Below are 13,043 nucleotides of genomic sequence, written 5' to 3'. Positions count from 1 at the left end.
TAGCCTGTGGTGGCAAGGCTTTCTGAAACTCAAGTTCCAGCTGCTGGGATGGGTGTTTCCTTCTGGCTAGGGCTAGAGTAAGTGCTCTGTGGGCGCCAGCTGAGCTCTGCCTGGTGTTGGCAGCACTGCATTCCAATGCGAAGTTTCTCCCCAAGTGCACAGATTCCCTTTCTGCAGCACACGTCCAGGGGACTGGGGAGGGGTGGCACTGGCAATTCAAGACTGTCTCGCTTACCCTCCCACCCTCTATGAAAGTTAAAACCAGGTTCTGTGATCGCTCACCTGATTTTTGATTTTTATGAATGTGCTTTTTTTGTGTGGATAGTTTTCAAATTTGGGGTTCCTGCAGGGAGGACCATCGGTGGAGGCTTCCATTCAGCCATCTTGCTTTGCCTCCTCTTCACGTAAAATTTTGATTAAATCATTTGTTATGCTTTTCTCTTGTTAACCTGTATTTTGTTACAGGCGTGTCGGCTATCACCCTTATGAGGGGTGAGAAAAGGTATCACACCCTTTCTGCCCCTACAACACAAGACAGAGAAGACCCTGAGGTCCAATTTATTCTGGAAATTATCTGTATTATATAATTCAGGTTAGCAAGCTGAGTAAGAGTCCAGGCTCCTAGTTCAAATCCTGCTTCTGTGTCTAGTAGCTGTGACACTTGGCCAGCAGTTTACTTAACCTGTCAGCCTTCTCATCTGTAAAACGGGGACAATAAAGTACCACACCTCAGTATTTTTCATGAAAGCTGCTATCTGCTAGCAGATTCTGAATTGTCTAGTGGATCAAAACCAACATTTAAAAAAACAGAAAACAGAGTATATTGCACTGTTAATATTAATCCATGAAACTTCTCTGTAATATATAAAGATGTTTCTTACTAGATCATGATGTAAAATGCTTTAGCATGGGTTGCAGACCAAAGAAAAATTTGAAAAAACAGCTCTTTCATAAGCTTCCTGTTAAGATTAAACAAATCAATACATGTACAACCCTTAACCCAGTCACCCACACGATAAATGTTAGCTTTTCACTCCCTCTAATTCTCGGAAACGGTGGGCCAAGTAAGACAACTTGGTGTACTGGAAGATTATTAGTTCTAATTAGTTAATTATGAGAAGAACTTAGAACTTGTAAAAGAGACATAACAAGGGAAGGCAAAAAATCAAAGACAACATTCCTTTTTTCCTGCTGAATGACACTTTTTATGGCCTGCAAATGAGACGGTTTATATTAAAGTGTTGGCTTAGTGCTATCCAGCGTTTCCTCATCAAATATATTTTAAGATTTTTATGTAAAAGTGCTGTGGCACATCGTTGTTAATCGTATACTCTAGATAACAATTCAGTACAACTTTCAAATGCAAGAGGACTAACCTTAACCTGAAAACAATAGCCATTTTCACGACAAAAGGGTGGATTCAGTCAACATTAGTGTATCTGAATGTTGGCCTGCCTCACTGTCTGAATGGCAGTACCTTCTGTTGCAATGCATGCAATGCTAGAGTGCTAGTATACATCTGAGCCACCTGGGGAGCTTGTATAAAAAGAAAGCTTCATGAAGGTGGTGGTGCAAGCATGTGTGTCCAGTAACTTGGTGGCCTGAGGCAGCAGGATAGCTCAAGCCCAGAGGATTGCTTGAGCCTAGGAGCTTGAGTCCAGCCTAAACAACATAGTGAGACCTCATCTCTTTAAAAAAAAAAAAAAAAAAGACAAGACAGCAACATGGGCTCTCCCCCAGCTGATTCACTACCTTTGGAATAGGGCCTAGCATCTACATGATAATGAAAATAACTTTTGCATGAGTTCAGTGCTAGCTGTGCCTCCAGTTAACTCTGTGTACTGGATAAAGAAATTCTCCAATTGGTACCTCAGTTATCAAATGCCAAGACTTTTAGTTAAATTATTCACAGGCTCAGTTTCAGTTTTAAAAGTGCTATATCTAAATGTTCCTTAATATTTTTAGGAGCTTTTCTTTTACAATACTTTTATAATTAGAAAAAAGTTAATGCATATAGGTTGCAAAGACTTTGGCAGTTTTTTGCATTAAGAAGAAAATTAAAATTAACCCTAGTCCCATCACCAGATTACTGTTAACATTTTATATCTGGTTAACTCCCAGCTTAAACACAACTGTGCTTTTGCCCCCACCCTCCCATCTAAGGAGGTATCTTCAACTAGCAACCATTTTTTCCTGCAGAGATTAACAACGAGAAAAGAGAATCTAAAGATTTTAAAATGCTGCTTGCTGCTGTTCCCGGCATGTGCCAATCAAGTTCAAGATTAATGTTTAACTTTCTCTGAAAAAAAATTTTTGCTACTTGTGACAGTTTACTAGAAAACACTGTAGTGATTATTTGATGAAAGAATTTAGATTTGACCAAATAAGGCCCTGAAACTCTTAAATCAAATCCATCCACTCAATGAATATTTACTGAACCCCTACTAAGTGCCTGCACCATGCTAGGGACCTAGGATGGAAACTGAAGGGACATAGGCAGAGTAGTTGCCCTTAAGAGACTTACACTCATGGAATAAATAAGATTATTTCAGACAGTGGTAACTATTATAAAAATAAGTTACCATGATTTTCTCTACGTAACTAGGACAAAGGTTTTTGGGGGTGGTAGAGGTAAATTCTTTAATCAGTGGTCAACAATACCTTTATGAAAATGAGTCATCTCAACTGAGACTTAAATGCCAACAAAAGCCAGCCATGGAAAAGGCTCAAAGGGAGGACATCCCAGACATTCTATATGAAAAGAACCAGATAATATCAATATTTACAAAAAAAAAAAATCTAAGCATACTCCTACTTATATATATGGATGGATTTATTCCCCACCCCCCCATTCAAATATTCATTGAGCATCTACTATATGCCAGGTACTATACGAGCTGCTGGGAACAGATCTGTTGATACGACAGATTGGGTAGGTTTCTGCCTTCATGGAGCTCACACTCTGCGGGAGAAGAAGAACAAAGTCTTCAAGGATTTAACAACATAACCACATAATGTGATAAGTCGAGAAAGAAGGTGCAAAAGTCAAGCACTCAGAAGCAGCTCCAGTTTCTTCAAACGAAAAAGTTTTGAGGTTGGCTTATTTATTCTACCGAAAAATGTGATCATAGTTCCAAACAGGCAGCACCCTCAGACTTTGTCCAGGAAATAGGGCTACAGCAAATGATCAGGGCAGGACCCTAGAACAGATCTACGCCCTGCCAAGCATTTTCATTTGCAAGGAGACATCTAGGGAAAGGATGCTGCAGAGAACTCTTAACTCTTCTCTATCTTCAGCAGCCATTCAAATACATGTGGAAACAATCCCATCAAAATAAAAAATGTATCAGTGGGATCAGACCCCTTATTTCCTCTCCAGGCTCATTCTACACCACTCTCCAATCCCCACGATACATCTTTGCACTAGCCCTAGCCCTTCCTGTACCTAAGATGCTCTTTGTTGTGATCTTCACATAGTTGGTCCCTACTGCCATTCAAGTCTCAGCTGAAATTTCATCTTCTCAGAGAGGCCTTCCCTAAGTTTTCTTTTCCTCGATGGTAAGTGGTTGCCTACATTTTATTGTCTATTATCTGTCTCTCCTTTATTGAATATAAAATCTGTGAGATCAGGGATAATATCTGTTTGACCACTGATCTATTGTCATATCCTAGAAAAAAATGTCTGCCACAGGAGATGCTCAAGAAATGCTGCTGGATGAAGAATGAGCAAACAGTATGTGCAGGATGACAGTGATACCCATCTCTTCAAGTGTGACAGAAATGAAGCATTAGAGAAACACATTTCTAGACAGAATTCAAATACTGAATTTGTTAAAAGTTCCCTGTGGCCAACACAGTATATACGGCATTTAGATTTTCTTTTTTCCCCTGCCTTCATTAAAAATAATTTTTTGGATGGCATAAGTGATAGTATGGCTCTGAATCTGAGCACTTTTTATATATGTTTGACACAGGGGGTATTACATCCACAACACAATAATGATCTTTGTTTACCGTAATATGACACTACTTATCTTCAAGTTTTAGCTTGAAACACTGGCAAAAATACAAGGTTCCTCAAAGTTTAGCAATTGTATTTCTCAACACACAAACATAGGAGCATTTAAAAGGTAAATGAGTATAGCTGTAATTATTGTCTAGCAGGAAAATTTCATTTAAAATAAATCAAAAATGTTAATTTAATAGGAAAATCAAATTATAAGGAATACATTATAGTTCCCAAATCACAAAATGATTTTAAGACTTTAAAGGGTCCTCAAAAGCCAAACAAGTACTTTAAAGTTTTAATAAAATTCCTATAAAGGCCCTTTAATAAAAAGCCAATGTTCTTACCACCTTGATTTCAAAACATCTTAAATTTTTTCCTTTTTAAAAAATTTGTATAATTTAAAAAAATTTGTACAAAGGTTTTAAAAAATTTATAAGGGGTACAAGTGCAGTTTTGTTATGTGGATATGTTGTATGGTAAAACACCTTAAATTTTAATTTATCTAAGATATAAATGCTAGCCACCTTGGTAACCAACTCACTCTCTGCATTTATATGTCAAATTATTCTAGTGTCCTATGTCTTTTATCCATAGTTTGGGCTCTAAGAAAGAGGTGTCTACAAAAGACTTATGGAGGGCATAAAAATGTGGTCCTTTATTATTTCATTTAAGTAAAAGTTATTTAGTCTGGCTTCACAAAGGATTTTAATTCAAGTTACACTAAATTTATAGATTAATTTGCAGAATTTGATGTATCGCTCCATTTATTTAGGTCTTCTTTTAATATAAGTTATTACAATTTCTCCATACCAGTATCACATATTTTTTCTTAGATTTATTCCTTTATCCCTTACAGTTTTTATTGTTATCTGCATTACTTTCTAATTTTTCTTAAACAGGTATGTAAGAATGCAAATTTAGAAAGGAAAAAGCTAAGGCAAAAGACCAAAAATATTTGTGGAAATGAAAAAGATAAATATCCACGCCAGGAAAATACCAAACATTTGAAATAGGAGAAATATAAAGAAATAAGAAACTGAGCCACACTACAGATTATCAAGCTCACATATATGAAGACAAGGCAAAGCAAGGCTAAGGCCAAGGCCAAGATTTGATGGTTAAGATACAACCAGGCATTTTTAGATTTGGATAGTTTACTACTTACATAGACAGTGAAAAGAAGAATAAGCCAAAGGTGCCAGCTCCCAGTGATCCTTGCCCCATACATCAAAAAGGACAACACCAACACAAAAGGGGCCAGGTGCCTACAAGGCAAGTTGTGGGATAGCCCATTGCTGGGGAGTCAGTTCTAGACTGCAGCTACACACTTTTATATACTGCAGCTCTAGTCTGAAGCGGGTAGGGCAGAAAGTCCCATACCTCATCAGAACTCTGGAGTGGATGAGAAACTATCATGACAGCCTCCCAGGGAAGGTAGGGAAGTGTTCCAGGAGGATCAAATTGTGCTGCCAGGGCTCAGATAAGATGCAGCTTAAGCCGTTGCCTATATGGAATTGTGCGAGATCAATGGGGTGTCACAGCCTTTTCCCTGACACAAAGAATAAACAAAAACAGTACCCTCCTTTGCTCTTGCTCCTCTCTACAAAGCACTCTATCAGTTCAGTTGGTGAAGGGTTCAAGTACAAATGGGATGCCATCCTTCATTATTCAATGGTCCCACACTGTAATAAAGAACCTGACTTATTTCTTGATGTTCAACTCCTGATAGCTTTTAAGCTTTACCCTCCTCTCCCTCTTCCCTTTCTGCTCCACACCTGGGCAAACTGATGAGGAAAGCCCAGGTGCTCACTCCTTTGGTACCAGTGAGAATTTCAAACCATATGCAGGAACCCTCACCCCAGCCTTATCCTGCAACCACCATAAAAGCCCCAGTGTAATCCCCTGTCCCATTCTCTCAAGACATTCTCCAACCAGCTCAAGAAGCCCACCCAGTTGTCTCCCCAGAACAGCCTCATCATGTGAGTAATAAACCTTTTTCATATCCTCTTGGTGTGTGCATGTAGAGTCATCAATCTTGACATCTAAACCAAATTTTGGATGGTTGTACATCCTGTATCTGCAGAGTGACCAAAACACATGTCTTATTTGAACACTATGATAATGTATATTCTTACCCTGAAAGTTCATTTCAAAGCACTTAAATAAAAATATTTAAAAGTATATATTATGGTCGGGCGCGGTGGCTCACGCCTGTAATCCCAGCACTTTGGGAGGCCGAGGCGGGCGGATCACGAGGTCAGGAGATCGAGACCATCCTGGTTAACACGGTGAAACCCCGTCTCTACTAAAAATACAAAAAATTAGCCGGGCGCAGTGGCGGGCGCCTGTAGTCCCAGCTACTCGGGGGGCTGAGGCAGGAGAATGGTGTGAACCCGGGAGGCGGAGCTTGCAGTGAGCCGAGATTGCGCCACTGCACTCCGGGCTGGGCGAAAGAGCGAGACCCTGTCTCAAAAAAAAAAAAAAAGTATATATTATAAGTTCTCCTTATACTGACTTTGTTTATTTTACCACTTTTAAGAACAGAGGAAATGCAGTTGCAGACAGAATGGAAAAAGCATTTTTCTTATCAATGATGTGAATACTTTGATGAGGAAGAGTTTAAAGCTGAATTCAGGTCAGTAGACAAGGCTTGATGACACTGGCCTCAATCCCAGCCCTCTGAACCTTACTCCACTCATATACTCAAGGTTTCCAAACTTTAGCTTCTGGCTGGGCATGGTGGCTCATGCCTGTAATCCCAGCACTTTGGGAGGCTGAGGTGGGTGGATCACCTGAGGTCAGGATTTCGAGACCAGCCTGGTCAACATGGCAAAACCCCGTTTCTACTGAAAATACAAAAATTAGCTGGGTGTGATGGTGTGCACCTGTGATTTCAGCTACTTGGGAGGCTGAGGCAGGAGAACAGCTTGAACCTGGGAGGCGGAGGTTGCAGTGAGCCGAGATTGCACCACTGCACTCCAGCCTGGGTGACAAAGCAACACCTTGTCTCAAAAACAAACAAACAAACAAAAAAAACAAACAAATTTTAGCTTCTGCTCCAACCCATCTCACTAGAGCCGGTTTCCTATTTCTAACTTACAGCTGACGATGCACAACTGGAGAACATGTAGACATTTCTAGGTAAAAATGTATCCCAATCTCTGTAGCTAGAAAATTATCTCAATATCTGTCTCCCCGACCTGGCCTCCTGCTTTCCCTGTACTGGGTAATGCTCACCTTCCACTTGCTTTCTCAGGTTAGAAACTGGAGATGCATCCTTGGTTCCTCCTTCCTCCTCCATAACCTGTGTTCCATTAATCACTGAACTTTGCCGATGCAACCTCCTAGGATGGCTGAAACCCAACCCTCTTCTCTCCCAAGACCCTACTTGAAAATTTCTAATGCGAACAACTAGAATAACCCCTTAAAAAGCTATCTTTTGGATCTGTATATGTAAAGAAGACATATTCAAAATATCCAAAAGAGAATACAATGAGGATGCATTTCCTTCCATACCTGCCCCAGCTTGTGCTGCTTTTTCCAAAGACATTCTATGAGTGGAGAAATGGCTGATTCTAGGACGGGGATAGGAAATACACAAGATGACTCTGGAGCATCTTGTCTTGCCAGAAAGTAAGGAAGTGCTCAAAATATTCACCCCAACCCCTCACAGGTAGAGGTATGTTAAAGGAGCATGGGAGCCTACTGAGAGAGCTCCCAATGGTCAAAACTGAAACAATTTGTGCAACAAATAAATGAAGTGGTGGGGTGCTGTGGCTCATGCCTGTAACCCCAATATTTTGGGAGGCTGAGGTGGGAAAATCGCTTCAGCCCAGGAGTTTGAGACCAGCCTGGGCAACATAGTGGGGCCTTGTTTCTACATAAAAGAAAAAAAATTTTCTGGGTGTGGTGGTGCATGACTGTAGTCCCAGCTACTCAGGGGGCTGAGGAGGGAGGATCCCTTGTGCCCAGGAGTTTGAGGCTGCAGTGATGCAGTGAGCTATGATCACACAAGAGCACTCCAGCCTAGGGACAAGCAAGACCGTCTCCAAAAAATAAATAAACAAATAATAGAAATGAAGTAGTATTGAGTTTTAGCCAAAAGTGAAAAATAAATATCTTCGAGTCCATAGTAGAATAATGACTAAACAAATAAATGGGAGAGGAGACGTATCTCCATGCAGGAGAAGTCCAAATAATTTATGTAGATATTCTGTCCTCAAGGAGAGGCAGCATAATTCCCCACCCCTTACGTATGGGGTAAGCATACTGACTTCTTTCCAAAGTACACAGCCTGGACAGGAGGAAATAAAGAGTAACTTTACAGTGGAGAAACTGACAAACACTACCTCAGCCAGGTAATCAAGGCCAATATTAACAGTCATAAATAATGTTGGTGGTAATATACCCTTATAGGATGTGATGAAAATGGCACTTTACTTCCATGATCTTCCTTCCCCAAACCCACAACCTCAGTGTAATCATGAGAAAAACATTAAACAAATTCTAATAATGGGGCAATCTACAAAATACCTAACCAGTACTCCTCAAGATTACCAAAAACAAAGAAAATCTGAGAAACCACCACAGCTAAGAGAAGCGTGAAGAACACGACAACGAAGTGTAATGTCCCAGAACCAGAAAAGGCCATTAGATGAAAAACTAAGGAAATAAAAAAAACTGTGGACTTTAGCTAATAGTAATGTATCCGTACTGGTTCATTAATTGTAACAAATATACCATACTAATATAAGATGTTAATAATAGGGTAAACTGAGTGCAGGTTATATGGGAACTCTTGTACTACCTTCTCAATTTTTCTGTAAGTCTAAAACTGTTCTAGAAAATAAAACTATTTTTAAAAATTTCCCCATTTATCAACTATTTAGACAGGAAGTTAAAAATTGCAGGCCTGGGCTAGGCATGGTGGCTCACATCTATAATCTTAGCACTTTGGGAGGCCAAGGTGGGTGGATTGCTTGAGCTCAGGAATTCCAGACCAGCCTGAGCAACATGGCGAAACTCCATCTCTACCAAAAATACAAAAATTAGCCAGGTGTGGTGGTATGTATCTGTAGTCCCAACTACTTGTGAGGCTGAGGTGGGAGGATGGCCTAAGCCTAGGAGGCAGGGGTTACAGTGAGCCAAGATTGTGCCATTGCACTCCAGCCTGGCCAACAGAGCCAGAAAAAAAAAAAAAAAAGCAGGCCTAAAAGAGAATAAATAATATCTTTATGTCTTTAATTTCTCTACATCTTCTACTGCTAACTTAACTCTCACACTTGGAGCTCCTGCTCTGTTTCAGAACCTGGGCCTTCATCCCTACACAATTTTAGATGGGTATAAGCAGATGAAATCTTAGAGAACAAACTACAGTGTGAACATAAAGAGTTCTTACATTAAAAGAGTGTTAAATGCCATCACAGGTGTGAAGCTCACACTAGTCTTGACGTGGACTCCGTGACTTCTGAACCGCTCCCAGGTATGATATCTGAAGGTAAACACATCTACCAGGATAGCAAGGAGAGCAAAATGCCACTCAGGGCCATTTGCAGCCCTCTCCACCATCTGTGCTCCCTTCCTCCCAACAGGAGAACCGGAGACTGGAAGTAAAGACTGCCCAGAATAGAAGTCAAACTACCAAGGAAAGCCAGCCTTCTCCAGCTTTCAAAATTCACATTGGTATCAACACCTATCCCCCATTCCCTCCAGTCTGGTCAGTCCCTAGTTCCTCTCATGGACTGCAAAAAAGCATTCTGAGCTGGCTGAATCTTTACTTTTAATCTGACTTTCTACTTTAATTTGAACTTGGCTTCCCAACTTTCCTGTTTCTCAAAGAGCAAGAAAAAGTAGTTTCAGGAGCAATTTAGAATCTGAATACAAAACAAGTAAGATTTCAACCTGTACAACATGAACCATTTATATGAACTACATTATAAACTGAAAAGTTACCTAGGAAAATCCAAACTTCTTCCTAATAATGTTTCTTTGTTATTAGGTCCCTCAAATTCCCTGAATCTTTTCTCCACAACAAAAAGGGGCATAAACAAATAAATAAGGTTACAGCTGTACAGAAACTGTGATGTCAGTGTTCAGAACGGGCCCCAGTAAAATGTTGCTCATCTTTCTTTCTTTCACAGAGAGCTAAAGAGCTCCCACCACACAGAGGCAAACATGTTAAATTCTGTCACCCACTAAGACAGCCATTTTGACTAAGGGCGATCTTGGTTCCAGGGCTGTGCTTCCCACTCTGCGACTTTTGGTAAGGCCCACATCTTCTTGCCAGGAAAGTCAACCATAACAAAGCCCTAGTGCCAGTCCTGTCAGGGGCTGGGTCGCAGGTGGTTATAAAGGCAGGGAGCCGAGCTTTGGGACACTAAGCTCTTTAACACATGCTTATTGTCCTTGAGTAACTGATGGAACTCAGTTATCTGACAGTGTCCCACAAAGACTGGAGGAGTTATCTTCAGCACCATTAAACAGAAACAAAACCAAAACAGTTTACTTAGTGCTTCATAAGTTGCCCTTTACCTTCTCAGATTTCATGCTGTACCAAAGGGGCTGTAACTGAAAATGATAAAGGTCTGATCAATGAGTCTCTTTTTTTTTTGAAATGGAATCTCTGTCGTCCAGCCTGGAGTATAGTGGCGCAATCTCGGATCCCTGCAACCTCCGCCTCCCAGGTACAAATGATTCTTGTGCCTCAGCCTCCTGAGTAGCTAGGACTACAGGTATGCGCCACCACGCCAGGCTAATTTCTTTTTTTTTTTTGTATTTTTAGTAGAGATGAAGTTTCGCCATGTCTCGAACTGACCTCAAGTGATCTACTCCCTTTGGCCTCCCAAAGTGCTGGGATTACAGGGGTGAGCCACTGTGTTGGGCCTGATCAATGAGAGTTTCTGACCAAAGGTTCCCAGCTCAACTTTACAGAAAAGATTATGAACAACAAAACACATCACTTTTAACCATAAATAAAATGTTATATACTTTACATTATGTGACATATGTAAACCAAACTGGGGACTCAGTAACAAATCACATTTCATTTAGTAACACATGAGCAGAGTTGCACAGAGTGGGGTAAAAGGCTCTGAGACTACACAGGAGCACAGGGACCTTGAAGTAGTGTCCAACGGGAGGAGCTGGACAGAGAAATGAGTGAAAGACCAAGAAGAACACCATGTGAGGCCTGGATCCAGTCTGAGCAACGGCTGGCTGGCCCATTTGTTGAAGGTGTCATGTATCACGGGAGAAACCAGCAGGGTGCTCCTAGTCTCACTGGAAGGTAGGGGCTGCCTGTATGACATGTATTCACCAGGCAGAGCACCACACACCACCTCCAGTCCTTGAATTTCAGTTTACTCATTCATCACCCTTCTCTTATAATACAAAATCTCAGATCTGAACCACAAGTCAAAACTCAAAAGAGGTCACATACAAAAGGTGAAACCAAGAGATCCTAAAAGCAGTAACAGAAAGGTTTAGGCCTTGAGGCAAGGAGAGAAGGGTACCTGATAAAATCTAGATCAGCACGTCTCTAGAACAGAAGAAATGGTGACCAGGTCAGCTGGCTGGTCCTCCCACTGTCACGAGACAGATTTACTTCCACAAACCCTTCTCTTCCTCTGAGTCTATACTCAATAGTCAAGCAAGCACATTACTAGTACAATGGGCTCAAGGAAGCTTCACTCTGGAAAGAAATTTCTTAACAAACGTTAGTCTCATATAAATTTGAGTGTTAGAAAAAACTAGTTTATGTTGCACAATCACTCATGGATACTGTACATTAAAGTTTCAGATCTTTAGATACGTCAGACTGTCTTAGGAAGGAAAAAACAAAGAACAGGATGAGGGTTGTCTACCTGTCTTCTACTTTCCCAACTTCCATATCACTGTAGATAGTTCACTCTGTTAGTTAAACCAATAAACGGAGTACAAGTACCTGATCGAGCAATGCCACTGTCCCTGTCTTCATTCTGTCCTCTGCTTGGCATATCAACTGGTGTGCTGTGTGCTAAGATAAAGCAACAAGAAAACCATGTTATTGGGCTCTTCAGAGATAAAGTTTTTAAAATGACTGCAGTAATTTTTAAATTTCAAAGTAGGCTACTGCTACTGATGATTGGCATAAGCTTATAATAGAGATTAACTAGAAGGCAAAATTAAATATATAAAAAGATGATGAGAAGAAAAGAGAACCAAGTAACCATCTAATAAAAATCTGCCTGTATTCAACTGTAAGCATACGAACTTTTCTGAGTGATGTTCAACTCTTAAAAAAAAAACTCTGAATAATAAATGATTCGTGCAGTTGACGCAATGAATAAACATTCTCAGGTGGATATTTTTTAGGCATTTTCCTCATTAGTAGTAGTATCTAAATAGCAATGTATTTTCAAAATGCTTTATAAGCAGTTTTGGTAGTAACTGTAGGCGATTTAGGGAAGAGAAATACTTGAAAACCATTTCATAAATTCAAAAAATGTTTCTCTGTTTATAACCCACTCTCTTGGCAGATAGAAAACATTTATATTCATTTTCAAATATTTCTTCCTCCATTTCTTTCCATATACACCCATACACAGTATTATTGTAGAGTTACTTAGAAAAACTCACGTTCTGGCATGAATTGTGGAAAACACTCTGAAGTATTACAGACTTCTAGGAATGCTTCAGATTGACCTAAGCTGTATACTTATTGTGCTAGAAGGTAGATGTGATGCTGCTGTAGTGAAGTTTTAAATGGACAAGCAGCCCAGTGCTCTGCCTGATTATTATACTTGACAGCTATTTTTTGAAGGATGTTTATTTTCACAATTTTAAAGAGAGTATTTAAACGCGTTTTCCTCACTCTAAGTAGGTAGGAGCGTGTCAATTTCATTAGGGTGTCAGTTAACTATGGTGCTTAGCATATTTCAGGCTACAAAGAACAGAAAGGAAATTACCATTTGCTATACTCACAACTTTAAATGTTAGTAATGGAGGTTCCCCACATGTTAATCATGCTAAGACAAGTTAAATCTCAGAGACACCA

At 40.1% G+C, this 13,043-nt stretch overlaps 1 protein-coding gene across 5 annotated transcripts in view; it reads right to left on the bottom strand.

The window, feature by feature from the left end:
* FNIP2 (folliculin interacting protein 2) overlaps positions 1-13,043 on the bottom strand; it is a 135,932-nt gene that overhangs the window by 57,203 nt on the left and 65,686 nt on the right. For all 5 annotated transcript variants that reach the window (XM_012508242.2, XM_003257911.3, XM_030816274.1 and 2 more), the window contains one exon: positions 11,952-12,023. In XM_012508242.2, coding sequence (XP_012363696.2) covers positions 11,952-12,023 — 72 coding nt within the window. The remainder of the gene's footprint in view (positions 1-11,951; positions 12,024-13,043) is intronic.

This window comes from Nomascus leucogenys, chromosome 7b, assembly GCF_006542625.1.
Source record: "Nomascus leucogenys isolate Asia chromosome 7b, Asia_NLE_v1, whole genome shotgun sequence".
NCBI classification, from domain to species: domain Eukaryota; kingdom Metazoa; phylum Chordata; class Mammalia; order Primates; family Hylobatidae; genus Nomascus; species Nomascus leucogenys.
This window is presented reverse-complemented; position numbering and strand designations above follow the sequence as displayed.